We start from the raw sequence: 21,066 nt of genomic DNA, 5'->3' as shown, positions 1-21,066 counted from the left end.
CCACCTGACACACAATTTTTTGAACAGCAGGCACTGCGTGACAATCTCATGCAACACGGATCGCGATATCTGCGGAAAAAGGCTACTCAACTCCGTAATCGTGAAGCGACGGTTCTCTACGATGCGCTACCGCACCAGCTCAACCAGATTATCAGTGATGAGGGACGGACGGCCACTGCGCTCTTCATCATGGACACTTGACGACCTTCCGGAAACTGCCGACACCAGCGACGCACCATCTGCTTACTCATACTGTTCGGCCCATAGACCTCACAGAGCTGACGATGAATGTCAATTGGCGCAATGCTTTGTGCATTCAGGAACTTTATCACCGACCGAAACTCGCATGCGGTGGGAGAAGGAATACGAGCTTCCACTTCGTACCACTGCTGCCTCGCTACTGGCGCCAGGCAGGATCTGTCCGCCTGGCATATGATTGATACGTCTTAGCTCTGCTGCGCATGTGCAATTTACACGGCTCATTATGTTTACTTTCACGGGAAAAAAATAGGGAAACTTACTTTCTGGATGCGCCTTGTACATGTAAGGAGGAAGAATTATGCATCCATGGCCTCCATTAAAGGTATCATCTGGACTGACTTATTGGACGATTATGTTGCTTTTGATTTTCGTCGCAACTGCAATAATTGCAGACTCCAAGTTTGCTCACTTAGTGAAAATGTTTGAAAAAGGTAAAATTTGATACACAGAGGAAAAGAGTACTACATATATACCGTATTTATGCGTATACAGTATAAGGCACGTCCTGGTTTTTATTCAAGTTCTGCGTCTGAAACATAGCTCGTGTGTTCATTGACAGCATGGGAATGCATTAAGCAGTGCTCGATCAAGACCATCTTGAGGTTCAGGCCACAGCGCTCAGTCAAGACGTCATCATCTGGAGGCGATCGTCTTAACGCTGTAAACTCCTTGTCGTAATTTTACCGTAGATAATTAAGGTATATCTATTTATCTTATAAAGTTAAATTTTGACATTTACGCTCCCGACGAATATATTTAGAAGAAAAATTTATAATATTGAATATTTACACCAAAATTTTCATTCAGGAAGTCACTATGGCCACCACAAAAATTCCTACCATAGCACAAAGAAAGAGTTGAAAACCGTTAGAAACTTCCTGGCGGAAAAATTTAAACATTGTGTATCTTTGAAAAATATTATCAGGAATATTGGTCAGCTACAGTAAAACTCGTAACCGCTTTTGTATGAACTTTTGTATGTAAAATCAATTGATTAAATAAAACAAAAAACATGTTAGGTTGACCGTAAACTTTCCAAGTTACCTAATCAATTAAATTGTCTTTAAGTTTACCCAAAATTAATCAATCAGATAATGCAGATATTCTGTGTAGCTATACAATCTCAATACAAAACCTTAATTTCTATATTCTTGCAGCAAAAGCGAAAGAAATTGGTACAAGGGCAATGTTACATTTCTGTGAATAAAGACTAAACCTAAATCATTTGTCACATTGTAATTTCGATCCTATTGACTTTATTGAACGAAAAATAATAAACAAATTGAATCTTTTCATTGTCGTTAGTAAGATCTGTGACAGTTTTAAAAATTTAATACATTTGTAGTTCATATTAACATAGCTAAGTAACAAAATGCTTTCTGTGTGAAAACATTTGTACTAAGTAATATATTCTTGGATAGTTTTACACATGAATATTTCATCGAAGTTCTTGTTACACATCGCACCTTTGTATTTGAATGTACAACATATCTTCCATTAGCCTCTGATTAGCATAAAGAAGCATAAAGCGGGATAAAGTAAGAATAAATGTACACATGTATCAACTTTGCCCCGTTGTATAGCTTTCTTTCATTAAGCACATTTTGAAACTGAACATTTGTGCAAATAATATGAATAATTTATCGAATGCTTGCATAAAATTTACACTAACAAATTGCTTTGGTAGACATAATATTAACCAACGTTTGTAATTCAGGGTAAATTATTTGATATTTCTAAAAAAATGTTGACATGTTGTCCATATTTACGAGTATATTTGATGCCTATTCCGGACACATGAAATGTTTACATCATGAACTATTACTCTTATTTATTTTTTAGTATAAAACATTTGTTACTTAACTTGTATCTTTTCGTTGTGACTGAATCGCATGGAATTGCCCTAAAAATTTCTCACTTTTAACAACATCTTGAAGAAATGTGAACGTTACTCTTACCTTTTTCATTGTAATTGCCTCTGCAATTGAGTACACAAGACTTATACACCATACCTCTTCCACATTTAAGCATATTACACGTCATGTAAACTCGATTACAGTTCTTAAATTTGCATTACAATTCCATATTCACTAAAAAGGTCCAACATTGATTCTGAAGAAGCAAATCAAACATGGCGGCTATCTCGCCTCCAGTTGATGACGCTTAGTCACGTGACCGGAGCAAGCCATGAGGCTTTCAGATTGAGAAGGTAATGGCTAGATCCACCCTTCTTTTTTTTCCCTTCTGCAGCTTGCTTTGAAAATTAGCACTTTACTGATAAGACTTCTCTTCTTCAACACGTGCAGTGACTGCTGGACTTGCAGTCTTTGCCAATGTGTATGGCAGGTCAAGCTCTTTCATCGATAAATACATCACCTCGAGAGATAAGATCGCAGGAATGTTCCAAAATACAGATGGGTGGCGCCTGAAGTCTGGCCCATCTGTCCAGCTCTGATCTAGAGTTCAGCAGGTTCCCGTGAGTGCCAACTCTCGGCCTTGTAGCCGACAACTTTCGGTAACCACTTTCATTCAAAGCGTGTTCTTTGTTCCCTGCAACACTTCATAAAAAAGCGAAACTGTTAGAGATAATCAAAACCACATAGGCGAACTAAAGATCGTCAACCCGCTTAATGCATTGTCATCCAGGTTTCCACAAAAGTTTACTTCGACATTACGTGCATCATAACTCCCGTTTCCCACTTTATACATTTTCCTAATTGTGTTGATGTAATATCTGCCAAAAAAAAGTGTTCCGTTGGCTGACTGACTTCTCCCTCTTTTCCTGTCAGCAAAAAGGGGGGGGGGGGATGTCGATTGTTTCAGCCACGATTTTCTTGCTCGTGTATGCACACACGCTGAATACAGGCGAGGGTGGAATAGGACCTGCCCCTCTTCCTTTCCTTTGACATCTAAAATGGGGCAACCAGTTCTGGATATATTCTTGAAAACAAACAAAAACCATAGAACAAGTAAAAATAAAAGTGACCCTCCCCCATCCCTTTCCCCAGGTCAGTCTCCGCCACTGGTGTGCACGGCAATGTTGATAATTGCAGAATTCAGGTCCCCTTTTTTTTATATGCTGTTGTCTGCATAGAAAATATTGCCCGTATTATTGTCTGTTGCATGGTAAAACGTAAAGCAAGGGTAATTTCTTTCTTCTTTACACTGCTGTTAAAAATTCAGTCTTCGACAGTTGCGTTATCTTTAAAATGCTGGGATTTTTCTCTTTCGCCACCTGTTGCTCGAACTTCCAGCCGGTCTCCTTGTTTTTACAATGCAGCTGGCGCCAGTGTTTTGTCTAGCATCTGCAAAGCTCTTGCTTGCTGATAACAGCGATGACTCATCCAGCACGAAGGAAAAAGTTATTGTTTTGAATGTCGCAAAGCTGTTTTTCAATCTCCAGAAAGGAAAACAAGAGATAAAATAACTTCATGTTCTGCCCCATCTGATAAGCAAATCTGTAAATTTAATTTGCTTTTCTTCAGAACCATCATGTGAAGAAAGAAGAAAAAAAAGAAAGAAAGAAAAAAGTATTCAATGTAGGAATGGTCGCCGAGACCGATTAAAAAGACATTATTCAAGGGGAAAACGATTGGAGGGGTGGGTGTTTGACATCGAGAATACTCCTAAATTACAGCCCTGCCTTTATTTTTTTTTGTCTGGTGCCTAAAGAGGTTGTGTTGTTTCTTCCGAGAGATCTAATCTTACCAGTTAATCTTGTAACAGACAATGCTCCAGTAGACCCCTATAAAATCCAACATTCATTCTGCCCGATTATCATCTCCGGACTTTTGCTGGCACCAGTCTGACTGGTATCAAGATTCTTCGAGTTTTGCTTGCAATAAGCTCGAGATTGTTTTCCTTTCCATTGGTCTCAGTGCAAACGGGTTTCTCATGAACTAGAATTGTAAGAATTTCCTGGAAAAGCAACGACTGTGCACAATTGAAAGAAAGTAACATTATTTTAAATTCTTTTTTGTGAAAACGTTTTCATGTAAATTCTTTTTTTGTGAAAACGTTTTCATGTTCTATTTTCCTTCTCACAACATGCATCCTGTGCATAACAGGTTGTATAACTACCAGGATAAATGATGTTACCATCTCCTAGGCATCTTTGTGTCCGTTTGAGCTCCGTTTAAGCTGAAAATTGGTGCAAATTCCAATAACAACCCCTTCGAAATAACGACCCTTTTCCAGGGAACTGTGAAAGGTCGTTGAATCGAGAGTTGACTGTATTAGTTTATTGCCTAAATAGACATACCTAAAATACTATCTGGACATTTGGAGGAAAATTAGAATTATATACAAAATTAAGAAAATGCATTATTTGAAAACTCACCTCCAAATTGCACTTCTTCTTGTATGCCTCAACAGTAACAAATGATTCTATGACACCCTTTATTATATCAGTTATGTCATGACGAGCAACTCCCAGTCTGTCATTTTTAATCTCCTCTAACAGAAAGTTAACAAGATTTTCCTTTAAAGGGTAAATCATGTTCCTCTTCCATATATCAAGACCTGGAAATAAAAAAAAAAAATTAGACTATACTTGATAATGACATTTTTTAAAAATAATGCACTCATATCTAGGCCAATAACTAAGTGACTTGTGTAAAGTTATTATCAATTAAATTACCTAGTAAATTTGGAAATAAAAAGCATAACTCTTAATATATCTATTCCCATGTAATCAATGGCCAAGTACATACCTTATTTCACCACATGATAATCACACCCTGTATTTTCAGTGCAAGAATTGATTTATAACCTTTCATTGCATAGGTGTGTCAGATAATCAAAACAATGGTAACAGTGAGAATCTTCGAACAAAAGATTAAATTTTGTAAGCTCATAACATTAAAAAAAAATAACATGCAGCTTTACACCGATGGAAGGGCCTTGGCCTATCTCCCGACTGCCAGTCTCCCTCCCACAATCCTACCTAGAGGTGTGGAGATCTTCAACCAGTAATGGGGTGACGTGGGGTCAGCACGTTGAACCCCAGACGTTATAGGAGATATCCATGACCGGGTTACGCTACTCAGTCATAGCTCCCCAATTTCCTCATGATGGTGGGTTACTACCGGTCCTATACACAAACTGAAAACCCAGACTGAACCCAGGTGGATTCGAACCCATGCCGTCCTGCAGTTGGAGCCCAAAGCACAGCAGCTTAGACCGCACAGGCGCGGAGGAGGACATAGTCCAAAACACTGTATAAAATTTTCTCAAGTGTAATATTTCGACCATAATGTAGAAATCAATAACAACTAATGTGTCAACTTTTTTTCAGATTAGAAAAATATTCGCTAAATGTCATGAAGAAATAATGTGTTTCAATTTGGACTATTCAATATTATTTCATATTCACGAGTATTTGGAGCATACAAATCTCGCACCAAAGACAGTTTACATAGTAATAAATCATTTTTAAGTACTGATAATACCGACATATTTTTTTTTTTTACAAAAAGAAATGCTTCACATAATGGCCACACCCCATTTTTTCAAAAAAAAAAAAAATTGGCATACAATCTGTAACGATTATCTGGTGAAACATGGTAACAACACAGAATATACAAGTGTGATGATATCAGAGTTTTGAATGATAGTGAAAATGGATGGTGGACACGCACAGCATTTGAGGAACTGAGTCTGTAAACAATGAACAGTTTTAACTACGTAGAATTTTCAGCAAACTGAGTTTTGATTGATTGATTGATTTGTTGTTTTAAGGCCACTTTGTGCACAGGAAAGCTAATCGGGACTGGACCTACAGTTTTAAATGGGGTTCCGAACCACTGTGTAATGTGCCTCCAACAGGTATCAAACCCAGGGCCCCTTGATTACAAGGCTACGGCGTTATCTCTATGGCATCGGGGAGGCCCGCGAAATGAGTTTTCAACTAGTTTATCTATAATTCGTTACAATTCATCTGTGTGTCAAGAGTATGTGTCACTTACATTCCATGCTCAATTAGGCTAATTGGAATTGGACCTACAAATTGAAGTGGGATTCAAATCACTGTGCAACTTGCCTCCCTCCACCTTGGAACTGGACCTCTACAAGAGGACATTGGGGAGACCCATCTGGGTGTTAAATATATTTGTAATTTAACTGCCTCTTAACATAATTTTACTTTAACGTTAAAAGGCTTTATTTTTTTAGGAGGACGATAATAGCCTATACATCTATATCTATCTTATATTAATAATATCTTAGTTGGCATTTTGAATATTCTTCTTCTTTTCTGGCACTACAGCCCATCACAGGCCTTGGCCTCCTTCAGAATCTTCCGCCATCCATCTCTATCCAGCGCCTTCCTTCTCCAACTCCTAACTCCCAGCATACTTAGGTCCTCTTCTACCGAATCAACCCACCTTAAAGGTGGTCTTCCTACTTTTCTCCTGCCCTCCATATGCATAAACGTTATCTTTTTGCACATCGAGTTATCTGGCATTCGGTATATATGTCCTAGCCACCTTAACCGTATTAGTTTAATTTCCTTCACAATATCTATATCTTGGTAGAGTTGATATAGTTCATTATTGTATCTTCTTCTCCAAAATCCGTTTTCACATATAGGACCATAGATCCTGCGCAGGATCTTCCTTTCAAAACTTCCGATCATTGTCTCAGCATTCTTAGTTATAATCCATGATTCACATCCATACATTAAAATAGGTCTTATTAACGTTTTGTATAGCTTAACTTTTGTTTTCCTTCTGATATACCGGGACTTCATATGTTTTCCAAGTCCAAAGTAACTTCTATTTGCCATACTTATTCTGTGTTGAATCTCTGTCAGAGAATCTCCTTTTTCTGTTATATACACACCAAGATATTTAAATTCCTGTACTCTCTCAAAGGAGAGCCCGTTAACTTCAAAATGTGTAGTACTAGTATGCACCTTGGTTATTTCCATATATTTTGTTTTAGCAGTATTTACTGCAAGCCCCATTTTTTGTGCTGCTGTAAGGAGATTAGCTACAGCTTCACGCAATGCTCTTGTTGTTCTAGCTATTATAACCACATCATCTGCATATGCCATCATTTGCACTGACTTGTTTATTATAGTTCCTCTAGTGTCTATGCCTGATTCTCTGACAGCCTTTTCTAGTGCAATATTGAATAGCATACATGACAGGGCATCTCCTTGACGCAATCCTTGTTTTGTTTCGAATTCTTGAGATAGCTGATTTCTTATTTGTACTCTACATCACACTTTTTTTAGAGTCTCTTCTACCAGATTTACTCATTTCTGTGGGATGTTCAATTCCCTCATGGCTTCAATCAGCTCGTTCCTTCATATGGTATCATACGCAGATTTAAAATCTATATAGAGGTGATATGTATTTATTCCAAATTCTTTTGTCTTTGCGCATATCTGTCTAATTGTATGTATGTGGTCTGAGGTCGATTTTCCCTCTCTAAAGCCACATTGGTAGTCACCTATTATTTTATTTACATACGGGGAGAGCCTTCGGAAAAGTATATTAGAGAGAATTTTGTATCCGGTGTTAAGTTTGCTGATGCCTCTATAGTTTTCTGTTTGTAGGCGATCCCCCTTCTTATATATGGGGTATATTATACCTTCTTCCCATTGTGATGGGATTTCTTCATCCTTCCATATTTTATCTAGTAGATTTTGAATGCTTCTCAAGAAGTCCCTTCCGTGAAGTTTCATCATCTCTGCTGTTATTTTGTCAGATCCTGGCGCTCTATTGTTTTTCAGCTTCTCAATGGCACTCTTAACTTCTTCAAGGCTAGGTCCCTGCTTTTCCTGTTCATTAAGCTGGGGATTTGTTACATTCTGATCTTCTTCCGTATGCTGATTCTGTTCTTGCTCCATTCCACTTCCATTCTGGTTTTGTTCATTCAAAAGTTCATTAAAATGTTCCTGCCATCTAATTAAAATATCCTGGTCATTACTTAACAGTCGTCCGTCTTTATCCTTACATATATATTAGGGATGGGACGATATGAAATTTTGGCCGATACCGATAAAGTACCGATATAAAATTTACCGATACCGATAACCGATATTCTACCGATCCGATATAAAATTAGAAATGGTCCTTGAAGAACCTGAAATGTTCATTGATCTCCTTAATAAATGTGTGTTTCGAGGTGACTGCAGTGCAAAAGAAGTTGAATATTTAGACATTTACTTTTTTAGAAAGAAGGGGAAAGAGATTATCCATAAAAATGTAAACAAAATGGCAGAATTTTGCACTAAATTGTAAGATATTTATCGATATATCGGATCGGTAAAATAATCGGTAATTTTACCGATAAACCGATACACCGATATGCCTATATCGGCCGATACCGATAGAGTACCGATTAATCGGTCCCATCCCTAATATATATGCTCCAGTTTGGAATCCTCTCATTTCATTGACAGTTCTATAGAATCTTCTACTCTCTCGTTTTCCATTAAATGATTCCACTTGTCTCATTTTACTTTCCACACTCTCTTTTTTCTTTCTCTTATGTATTTTCTTTTCCTTCCTTCTCAGTTCTCTATATACTTCTAGCTTTGCTCTTGTAAAATAACTTTGTATCATATTTCTGTATGCTTCATTTTTCTGCTTGGTTATCTCCTTGCACTCCTCGTCAAACCATTCATTACGGTTTTGTTTCTTCATTTCCCCTATTTCCTCATCTGCTACTTTTATTATTACATCTCGTATTTTGCACCACTCTTCATTGGGATTGGTGTTGTTCACGCCATCTTCCAGGTTTTTCAGTCTGTCAGTAATCTTTTGCTGATATGTTTTCTTTCTGTCTTTTTCCTTCAGTTTATATATATAATATTTTGTGATTTTACTTTCTTGCCTTTTGCGTAAACATGATATTCTGTTCTTGATCTTAGCAATCACCAGGTAGTGATCTGTGTCCACATTTGCTCCCCTAAAACTACGTACATCTAAAATGCTTGATTTATGTTTACTATCTAAAATTACATGGTCTATCTGGTTACTTGATCTCCCATCTGGAGTTCTCCATGTTGCTTTATGTATATCTTTGTGAGGATAAAAGGTGCCTGCTATGATCATTTGATGCCTATTTGCAAAATCAATCAGTTTTATTCCATTATTGTTACTCTCATGGTGCAGGCTATGAGATCCTATCACAGGTTTAGCCCAGATTTCCCTGCCTACCTTTGCATTAAAATCTCCAAAAATTATTTTGATATCATATTGGGGGCATGAATCGTAAACCCTCTCCAATTTATCATAGAAAGCATCCTTTTCTTCCTCAGATTTATCCTCTGTTGGTGCGTGGGTTGTTATCAAGCTGTAGTTATGGAACTTTCCCCTAACTCTTAAAATGCAGGTTCTATCATCTATTGCCTTAAAATCCATTACAAGATTTTTCATCTTCTTCTTTATTAAAAAACCTGTTCCAAACTCATGTTTTTCTCCACAGCTATAATATATTACTGTGTCTTTCTGCTCCAACACATCCTTCCCAGTCCACCTAATTTCCTGTAATGCAAGAATATCAAGCTTGTATTTATTAAACTCTTCGGTAAGGTTTCTTAGGGCTCCAGTTCTGTATAGAGATAATACGTTCCATGATCCTACTCTCATAACCTTATTCTTGCCAGTTCGTCTTACATATTCCAGTCCGGCTCTCTGATTTGAAGGCTTCTCAACAATTGGTGCTTTTACTGGGTAGAATGGTCAGTCCCACGCCAAACCCCCAAGCTTGGGGGGCCAGGATTTTTATTTGGGGTTTACTCCCCTAGGGAGGCTGGCTTCACCATGCCTAAAGAGTCCTCCCTACCCTTGGTTTTCTGTTAGGGTTTCCTTCCCTTAGCCTTTGGGGATCCCTCCCCTCCCTGCAAGGCAGCAGGGGCAGTGCTTATTTAATGGCGGCACTTTCTCGCCATGACACAGTGCTATCAAAGGGGCTTTTCTGGGTTTTTATTGAGGATGGTCCTGCCAAAAACCAACCTCTCCCAAACCCTGATAGCACTGCCGCCTCGGTCCGGGACTGCTTATTCGGCACTGCCTTATTCGCAGCTAACCATCATATCTGATGGCCGTTCGCTATCCGCCACCTGCGACCCGCCCAGTTGCTGAGGCCCACGAAATGAGTTTTCAACTAGTTTATATAGAATTATATTATTTATATAGAATTCATTACAATTCATCTGTGTGTCAAGAGTTTGTGTCACTTATATTCCATGCTCAATTAGGCTAATTGGAATTGGACCTACAAATTGAAGTGGGATTCAAATCACTGTGCAACTTGCCTCCCTCCACCTTGGAACTGGACCTCTACAAGAGGACATTGGGGAGACCCATCTGGGTGTTAAATATATTTGTAATTTAACTGCCTCTTAACATAATTTTACTTTAACGTTAAAAGGCTTTATTTTTTTAGGAGGACGATAATAGCCTATACATCTATATCTATCTTATATTAATAATATCTTAGTTGGCATTGTGAATATATTGTTAATTAATATTTTGTTGGGGTGACAAAAAAACCAGAAAAAATCATTAACAAACCACTCAAGCCTTAATAATAACACTAGGGCTGGGAGCATACTTCACTATTCTTCAAGCCAATCAATATTATGAATCAACCCTTAAGTATTCTAAATTTGATGAAGTACTAGAGGGTTTTTCCACTTCTTGGTATAGTAGCATACCCTATCTATTGAGTTGATGCATAAGTTCGTAACATTTGTGTTTGATATGGCAACACTGCGGTGTTAGGAATATGTTTATTGTTCATCAATTGGAGTGGCATTGTTGTGCTTGTGAATAAGCATTGAATTTTACAGATTTGAAGAAAGACGGTGTTAGTTATGGGCTAAAGAACAATAAGTGTCCACTGGCAAAAAAAAAAAAAAAAAACATTTCAGACATATTCTTCTGTCTGAGTTTAACATAGGGGCAAAGGCAGTGGAAACGGCTCAAAACATTTGTCCCTTGTACGGGGAGAATGCCAACGGGGAAAGCAGGGCAAGAAAATGGTTTTGTCATTACAAAGAGGGAAGACCATCCGGCTTTAATGAAGACAGTTTAAACACTGTGGCCATTCAACCATCGTGCAACATTTGCATTCCACGGGTAAGGTTCAGGACGCCGCACGCTTTAAATGAAAACAAGCAAATCAGCGAGTAGGGCAGGAAGACAGCATCAAGTGCTGCAACATGATAATGCACACCCACACTCCGCTAACATGACAAGAGCTGCTATCCAGGAGCTTGTTTGGGTAGTTATTCTTGCGCCCTCGGAGTGCTACCTTTTCAGCTCTCAATCTCAATCTTTAAGGAAGCTCCTTTGGTGATGTCTTCAAACTTGGCTTGGCAATGCTTTTAACCCTGAATCAGCTGATTTCTTCAGGCATTAAATTGAAAAACTGCCCCAGCGTTGGTAGACAGCCATAGACAATAAAGGAAAATATATTACTTATTCATTTATGTCTTTTGTTCATCTCAAATTAGTATCAAATAAAAATACTTTTGCCATGGTGAAAAAAATGCTATGAACTTATGCATCATGGATAAATGAAGGCCTCCAAAATTGCACACACAGCATCACACTCTTCACTTGTTTTCTGAAATCATTTGATTTCCTGTGTTTGTGAATGGAAAGCAAGGGAAAAATTGGGCAGCATACACTTCCCTACATTTACCTTCACTTGCCTCTCTCTTTGCATCATTACAGAAATGTATTACATGCCAATAAACTTTGGCATTTTCTATTTACACCAGTTGAAAGCATACCTAACTCTTCTATTTCCATTTGCTCTTGAGCATCAACTGCGATGTTTCCATAGATAATCTCAGCTTCTGAAAGCTTCTGTTTCTTTATGTGTTGCTGGTTAAGATAGCTGTGAAAAATTAATGGAAAAAGTAAAAAATGAAGAAAAAGTAACAAGAGATTATGCACAAACTATCTTACAGATTTTCAAGCTTTGCATCTCTTGGAGATCCAAGAAACTACGAAAACAGTAAAACTATACAAATAAACAAACACACCTTGCACTATAAAAATGTTGAGATCTATTAACCTTTGCACACTTTTCAAGCTCTCGAACTCTACCAAGCTATACAATAAAACAGTGCATTAACAGGTGGAGAAGTATGGACAATCGCAAAATCAAAAGTATACTCGATAGAAGATTGGGAGAACTTACAAGAAACAATATTATTTTGTATACAGTATGCACCAAAATATGCAGTACTGAAACTCGGTCCCTCTTCATGACCACTTCCGTATGAGCGGAAATAATACTCAGCAATGCATACTTTTTCCTCCATCGAGAGATCCATTCCAACAACTACACAATACAACTTCCATTTCACTACTGAGAACATGTGCGGCTGGAGCTATGCTCCATCAACAAACACATATGCACATTCGAGACGCAAGAGTTTCAGTACTGTATATTTTGACGCATACCCTATTTAAAATTAGTTAAATAAATACTGGTTGGGTAATTGAAAAAAATAACTTCCAACAATTATATATTATTACATTTGAACAAGTTTACCTTTAATAGCTATGCTAATTATTCAAACCTCTCACAATTACAATAATAACCAACAAATATTGTTCCTTACGAATATAAGTGGTTCAAATATCCAATCCCTTGACTGTAGTGTTTCCATGCATCATGGTAAGATTTCAGCAAATTTGCTTCTCCTTTTTCTCGCACTGTCTCCAACAAAGATTTTACGTGTTCATCCAAGAACTTCTTTGTTTCTGCATATAATTTATCTGCAAGTGGTTCTGGGTATGCAACACAAAGCGCATATACATCACTACAAAATGTTAAGGAAAACAAACAGAATCCTGTGCAATTAATAATACACATTTATGTTCTCTCACAAGTGATTAATTAAAAGAAACACATGGCAAATGAAGAAGTCGCTAGGTGCGAGGTCCAGGGAATATGGAGGATGAGGGAGAATTTCAAAACCCAAAGTGGCTGCATTTACGCTAACCAGAGGTAGCGATGATGACAGAAAACCTGCGCCAACTCTAACCAAAAAACTAACCGGACTTTTGTTTGGAGATAAGGGCTATATAAAGAAAGAGCTCTTTGAGAAACTCTTCGATACAACTCTCTGGAGTTTCAAGAATTGTATTAACTAAATTAGATATCCTTGATTCTTTTGACACATTTAAAATAAGCACACCTTCTCCTGAGAGGAATTGGCAGGGGCGTTGTAGGACAGTTTGGAGAAGCCGCACTCCTTTCGTCAGCATTCGGTGGCATTCCTTCTTGATTGTTTATTGCAATTTGGTTAGGAGGTTGTGGTAGTACCGCCCAATGATGGTTTGCCCGTCGTGGGTGTAATCTCATAAGATCACACTGTGGCAGTCCCAAACGACACTCAGCATCACCTTCCATTGTGATGTCACGACCTTGGCTTTCTTGGGAGTTGGTGATTTGGGAGTGCTTCCCCTTCTTGTTCTGTTTTCGTCTCTGGGTCATAATGGTGCACACAGACTCATCCACAGTGGAAAATTTGCATTTTTCCTTTCAAAAACAAAAATCAACATCTTGAACTTCAGCTGGCTACATGGGCTGTGCCATACTTGTTTTCTGGCCCTCTGGCTGTGTTCTGCAGAACTACTATGTGCAGAAAGTGTACAGATCCGATAGCTTGAGGACCAAAGGCTTTCCCACAGTGCAAATTCTTGAAACAAGCATGTAAATAAAAAGCAAAAATTATTACTTTATGAACGCCTCTCGTATTTGAAATATACATACCATTAAGGAAAGTTTAGGTAGAATGTGCCAGTGATTCATGTGCCTAGGATCTTTCAACTGGAACATGACACACATTAGACTTACAAGGCCATTTTACTCCATACTACATGCAACTTGTTTATTCCATACGGAGCTTTCAGACTGAAGCACCAAGCAATGCACAACATATGTCACTTGGGAATGAGCTAATAAACAGCAATATTGAACACCGTACTAGCAATACAGTTTGCACAAGCCTGCATCCGATTGGTGAAATCTCCCTTAGAAATGGTTCAGCATTACAAGTATGATGGCAAGCAGCATGTACAGTCACAGACAGTGCTGAGATGTAACAAACTAATTCACTTTCAATGATTACAACCCAAAAGTTCCAATACAGCAGGCAATGTGACAACTGCATATGAAGGTTGTTACAGTGGAATTGCACTAATTAAAACTAAACTTTTTCCTTTGACCTCTCAATGTTGCAACACAATTCCACATGTCTTCTTTTTTTTTTTTATCTTGAGGGCCTTCTGGCAGTTGCAGAAAGACTTCTTGTGAGTGAACCTAGAAATTCAGAAGGAAATTTACTTGAAATTTGACAATCTGGAAATGTAAGTTTAATATTAACCCTCGCTTGGTAATGTAAATTTGATACCTTTACTCGGTAATGGGGGTTGTTTGTCAACCAAGAGGTTTCGTACAGAATTTGAATACGATGAAATTTAACTCGTAAGATAATCTCACTTTACAATTCACAGGTTTCAATGAGCCTGGCAAGAGAACCCAAGTTTTCTGTACCACATACTCGATACCTCTGCATACTCATACAATGTATTAATGTAGGTGAGGGGTGGGGATGGGGAAAGCTGATGATGGGGGGGGGGGGTATTTGCATTCATGGCTGATATATAGGCCCTCTTCCATCTTTTACATACTGAGGTGTTAGTGGATTGGGGTAAGTGGTGGATGATTGTTACCTCGAAGCAGACATTGAAGGAGATATTATGGTGGTTGGTGTGCACAGCGACAGTGAAGTCCAGCTTTTGGGTGGAGGAGCAGTTGTTGTTGATTCTGAGGTTGAAGGATGTGGATGTTTCCCCCAGGTAGAAGCCACCACATATGTTGCAGGTAAGGATATAGATGAGGTTTAGAAGTGTGGCACGTTCCTTTGTGGTACAGAATGATTTTGCCAGTAACAGTGTGGATCTGGAGGGTGTGAGAAGTGCCAAAAATGGGGCAGGTTTTGCACCTCAGGCGGTTGCATTTGTGAGCAGTAGGGAGTTGGTTATGAGCTGGAGGGGTATGGGATCAGGATGTTTTGGAGGTTCAGGCATTTGAAAACAATTCTGGGCTTATCAGGGATCCAGTTTGTAAATATTTGCATATTTATATAAAATTATGTAGAAATTAAAATGTGCTAAGCAATGGCTTTTCTCATCCAAAAAACCTGTCTTCACTGTGCACTTGGTAACAGAACTGCAACTGATAATTTAACATACAATAAGTCAAATCGTTTGCTGTAGGAAAAGTAATAAGCAATGGCTAATACACCTACAGGAAGTTTGTTAACTATGCCTTATTGGAAAATAAGATACACTGATCATAGGCACAAACATATCCACAGCAATGAATTTCAAGCATTCTTCCCAGTGATAATAAAAGGATACCTAAATTGATTGTTCCATACTAATCTTTGTACAGTACCAAGAGTGAGCACATCTTTTACAGTCTTTTTCAGATCATTCCATGTTTCTTCAAAATTGACTTTTTTTGGTTTCAAAGACATTGTGGCTTCACTGCAAAGAAAAGTTACACAATTATTACATGAATGAAAATATGTAGTGCTTTTAAATTTCTTAATCACTAATTTTATAGAAAAAAATTGGTGGTTGTGCATAACATTTAAGAAAACTAATTATTAACCACCAAAATGATTTATGGTAATGGGAGCTTAAAAATGCCCCATGTGAAGAGCTTACAAAGGAACTATAAATTCTAACAGAGTTTGCTCAATTTTAAAACTTCCCAACTTGAAAAAAAACCTGATAAACCAGAGTTTGTGTAATTCTACAATATTTATTTCGCCTCTTCAGCGCAAAATTATTGTAGCACACACACACACATGTATGTCCAACTGCAGTGATTAGCTCTCACATTTGGAGCCAAGAGATTAGCATGCTACTAAAACGAAAGTGAGATTCTTGATATTTCTTATTTTCTCATTACATCTTCTGAATCAAGAAAAACAACATTTCCAATTATTTTTCTAGCCATATGCATAATACTTCACCATTTCATAAATAATAAAACATACTAGTTTTCATAAAATACAGTTGATTTGTACGTAACCAAGCTACAACAATGTCACAGAAGTATAGTTTTCTTGTCATTATAAAAACACGTGGCAAGTTTCAAATACAAAGCAGGATAAGCAGGCATGGTGGCGATCAGTCTCGAGTTGAGAGAAAGATGAGTGCGGTGCACAGCATGAAATAAAGAGGTGAAAGATTTGCCACAGTTGTTCAGAACATGAGATGCATGTACGTAATCATGATACGAAAGTACACATGTTAAAAAGATGCCAATAGCTGATGTCTGTCGTGTTACGTAATAAAAACAGAACAGCGAATGTGAATGTTTTCAATTGCTACTGGTCAACCATAAGAACAGAAAGAGGGAAAGTTACACCCTTCACCAGAAAGTAAAATTTATACAGGAAGTGCACGCTAATTTACATAAAACTAAAACTGAAATAGCTGCAGATTTAGGCATCGCTGATATCACACTTTGCACAGCCATTAATAAAAGAAATGCTATTCTAGACAATTTTTTAAAATTGGGTAGTAAATCAACAGAACGCAGCCATCAACAAGAGGGAAGACATGCAGATTTGGAAAAAGTGCTTCTTACCTGATATCAACAAAAACATACTGAAAAATTCTAGTTCACTAATCAAGTGGAAAATGAAATGTATTTAAGAATCAAACTTTTAGATTGTTAATTTACCACTTTTTCACAGAAAAAGCCTGTATATATTATCTTGTTCCTCAAAATACTGTACACACAATTACAGTATTTTAATAATGATATGACATGGTATCTAAATCATGGTTAGCCTCAGCAGTTGTTATTAGGGTTAAGTAGAATAATATAGTACGTAGTGTTTTCAATATCAAGTTAGAGTTTTTCAGCTGTAAGTAGGATAATAAGTAGGAAATAGACTGTCTATGCATTCAAAATGTTCTAAGTTTGTATTTTTTCTAAGATCAGCTGCAATTTTCTAAATGATATAATATTATAAAGTTAACGTCAGTTGCATGCTTGGGGTACAGTTGCGGCCAAAGTTCTTTTTGTTCCATTGTGATTTCATCGTGCTACATATGACATTATTACATGGTTTGATTTCGATTTATGTCTGTTAACACACACTGCGGAGTACTAGCGATTATCTATGCCAAAACATTTGAAGACTTTGTTCAATACATGCTTTGGAGGTTAGGTTAGGCAGGTCAGGTTGAGTGTTCTTAGCATTAAAATAACCTAAATGCTTTCTAAAAAAAGGTTCTAAACTGCTTGTACATTCATTTCCACTAGTCACTGATACTTACTGTTGCTTCCATCAACGGAGAATGCCTTGTCTATGGCGAGCACACATGCTTGTGTAAGGTAATTTTTAATTATTTTTTTTCAAAATCCAAATAGTGCTTCCTACTTGAAGGAAGGTTCAAATTTCATGTGACATTCATTGCCCAAATTCTACAATAATTAGTCTTTTTGCTAGGAGAATTTGAAAACATCATAAAACAACCAGAACCATTACCCAGTTGTCCCCCACATGCATAAATACATAGCAACTGCAGTGCCATGTTCATTTTCGGTCAATTTTGGCACTAACACATAGCTATGTTTCCTCCCTTCCTCACAAACCTACTTCCATATAACATTGGAATCTGCAACGTGCTCTGTTTTTCAACTCTTCGATATTTTTCTTGTATTGTATTTAGGCACCTGGCGGACAACTGAACCCCAAACATGTGATTGCTGTTAACATTATAAAATTACATGGCTTGGAAGTGCAACAGAACTGCGCAACTGAGCTTTAGAACAAAGAACGTTCAGCTACACAAAAGCACTCGCGTGCAGCATAGTACACAGTGTTGCTATCTCACAATGAATATTGATAGAGGTCACTGATATCTCATGCACCTAACAGAGGGTTAACTTAAATAATTTCTTATGCCACGTGTTGGATGCAACATGTTCTTACCAGGTAGTGTTAGGCTTTTTTACACTCTTACATGTTTCATTTAGCACTCCTCCATTTTCTACTTCACAATGTGAGCGAGAAGCATACAAAATGCCAGATTTTTAATGTTCTATGTATTCTTCTAGTTTCTAACAAATAAGAGTGTAGGCAAATTGGTACCCTTGACTATCTGTACCCCCTTGAGAAAGTGAAATATATGCATGGATTATGAAGATTTTGTTGTTTATGAAAGTTTTCAGTTATTTTTAACTTGCAGAAATGTATTATTGTGAAGTAAAGTACGTCTGTTACCTTAGCGTGTTACTTTATCGTAGAGCAGAGGAGCCCGAAAGCTTCATGCAAGTGAATATAGCACCCAAAACTACTTTCCATGACAGCAGCTATAATTTTATGTAGTTAGGATTGGTAGGTTTGGTACTGATAGTTATTTTCATTGTGTTCTTTTGCTATTTTAATGTGCATACAAACAGTTTTTACTAACAAGAAGCAGCAAAAGTACTCCGAAATTGCAGGTTTTTACTTACATGGGCCACATTTTGGGATCAAATATCTCATTTATTTGTTCTTCCCTAACACTGGAACTACTTTTATATTACGTAAAACATTGAAATCTGTCTATTTAGAAAAAAAATTGACATAATTCTCGAGAAGGTACAGTGGGTCAACGGTCCCGACAAATCAAGTTATTAAGCAACATACTATACATAGAATAAACAGTACACTTAGCATCAAACTTTGAAGTTTGAGACAATCACACATTGAAAACAGCCACTACAAATATAAGTATAAGCTTGGGGCCAGTAAACAACAAGATATCCAGAATTGTTGATTTTTAAAATTTTAGCAGGAAGTATTTCAGTGTCTAATGCAACATAAAACGTATTTCAAGATGCAGACATAACAGATAATATTACTTTCTATACCGAAGCAATTTCAGTGTGGTAAAATTTTAGTATCTGCAAAACGTATTTCTTCAATTTTACAGGAGAAAGTACTTACCGAACTGACTTTCCGTACACTTTTGAAAGGTCGTGGAAGGGTTTTTCTATCGCTTAAGTTATTTTGCGCGTAAATCATGTATTTTTGAAGACTAATGTCTCTCCAATGCACGAAAGATGCTGCCTCTATGTCCTTCTGCTATGTGAACCAAATGATGTGTGCGTTCAATGATTTAACTCCCGGCCAGTGTTTTCAACCACCCCGTTGTTTTGCAAGAACATGACAATTTTCACTATCTTTGCCTAAGCGAACCTAACCTTGCCGTGCATGGTTCGTGAGGATATATGTACATGGTTCGTGGGAAAAAATACAAAATCAGCAACCCGAAAGTAGGTATTTTTCAGTGAAGAAGGTTGGAAACACTGCACACCACTGATCATAGACAACACTAGTCAAGATTTGCACGCCATATTGTGTAATGCAACTGAAAAACCAACAAATAATAATTACTCGATATGTGAAAAATTGATACTATTGTCATGAAAAAACTAAATCCCACCTTCAAGAATCCTTAGCAATGCAGAATACGTAAGTACCAATGTGAAAAACAAGAAAATAAAGGAATTTCAGACGTTTGGCAGATACTAAAATTTTAATAAAAAAAGTTGAAATTTTAACAGCACTACGCCTAACACTCCTAATGTATGGAAACATAAAATTATATTAGCAACAATGCCTTAACATGAAATATTGAATATATTACCCATTTTTTGCTATAGCATATATCTGCAAGATAAGAACAGAAAACGTTCGTAACAAGTGTAATCTTCACAAACAATGCAAAAATTTCAATTTCAGTAAAAATTCACTATCCATGAATTTTTGACAGTTGTACTTACCTATCTGCTTCGCGGAACATCTCTTAAGGTGTATTGACATTTTATTGATCAAAGTAATTGCAATTTTTCACATTACTAGCACTTCTTTCTCGTAGTCTTCTCGCTTGCCTCAGACAAAATATGGTGCATATACCTTCCTACATAATCGCACGTCGTGCTTGTGTTTTGTCAATTTTCATTCGTTATGCAGTGTTTCAACCTTCGGAACCCAAGAAATACCCATAAACAAAGCTCATCTGATTTTTTATTTTTATTTTTTAACTTTTTCGCAATGTTTTACAAAGAAAATTGTAATGTTTCGTGGTGCTATCCGTTCTGGAATCGGTGGGAAATTTAAACTAAAAATAATATTTTCGTTTCAAATTTTTGAGCACAAATTTCCCACCGATTCCAGGCTCCACCCCTGGGGTAATTGACCTACCGCCCCCTACCGTTACCACGGCCCCGCCTCCACTCCGGCTGTCCGGCTTTATCTATAGAGTCCCTGTTAAAAGCATGTTAGAAATTTGCCGGAGTCACCTGCCTCCAATTGAGCCCCAAACTTTTAAATTTGAAGAAATCCATTTCCAGGATACGGAAAACTTGCCTGAATTTCACATGTCATATTAGGCATATACCCACAGCCCATTCCTTCTAACGAGTAGCTTACATTCACTGCCACATTTTCGACATTCCTTTCCTTTCTTCACGATCCAATGTTCAATTAAATTAAAAAAATTCACTGGATGTTCTACACCTGGTACGAATTTCACCACGCATCCACGACACGTCATGTTTCTAACTTTTGTTGCAAACACACACAGTTCGAAACACTGGATACCCAATGAACATGAACAAAACACAATCACGACGCGTGATGATGTACGAAGGTGTAAAGGCTATTCTCCGTCGGAGAATTAATTTTCAAAAAAGAACATCCCCTATCAAACATTCCCACATCACACAAAACACCTTCCCGATGTT

The 21,066-nt window shown here is 37.4% G+C and overlaps 1 protein-coding gene across 3 annotated transcripts in view; it reads right to left on the bottom strand.

Moving 5' to 3' along the window:
* Cul2 (cullin 2) overlaps positions 1-21,066 on the bottom strand; it is a 164,297-nt gene that overhangs the window by 82,345 nt on the left and 60,886 nt on the right. For all 3 annotated transcript variants that reach the window (XM_083135160.1, XM_083135158.1, XM_083135159.1), the window contains exons 2-5: positions 15,666-15,794; positions 12,857-13,057; positions 12,017-12,123; positions 4,601-4,782 (exon numbers count right to left, since the gene is read on the bottom strand). In XM_083135160.1, the coding sequence (XP_082991286.1) occupies positions 4,601-4,782; positions 12,017-12,123; positions 12,857-13,057; positions 15,666-15,794 (619 nt within the window). The remainder of the gene's footprint in view (positions 1-4,600; positions 4,783-12,016; positions 12,124-12,856; positions 13,058-15,665; positions 15,795-21,066) is intronic.

Source organism: Lepisma saccharinum, chromosome 14, assembly GCF_977018435.1.
Source record: "Lepisma saccharinum chromosome 14, izLepSacc3.1, whole genome shotgun sequence".
Taxonomy (NCBI): domain Eukaryota; kingdom Metazoa; phylum Arthropoda; class Insecta; order Zygentoma; family Lepismatidae; genus Lepisma; species Lepisma saccharinum.
Note: the sequence above shows the minus strand (reverse complement) of the source record. Positions and strands in the feature narration are given on the sequence as shown.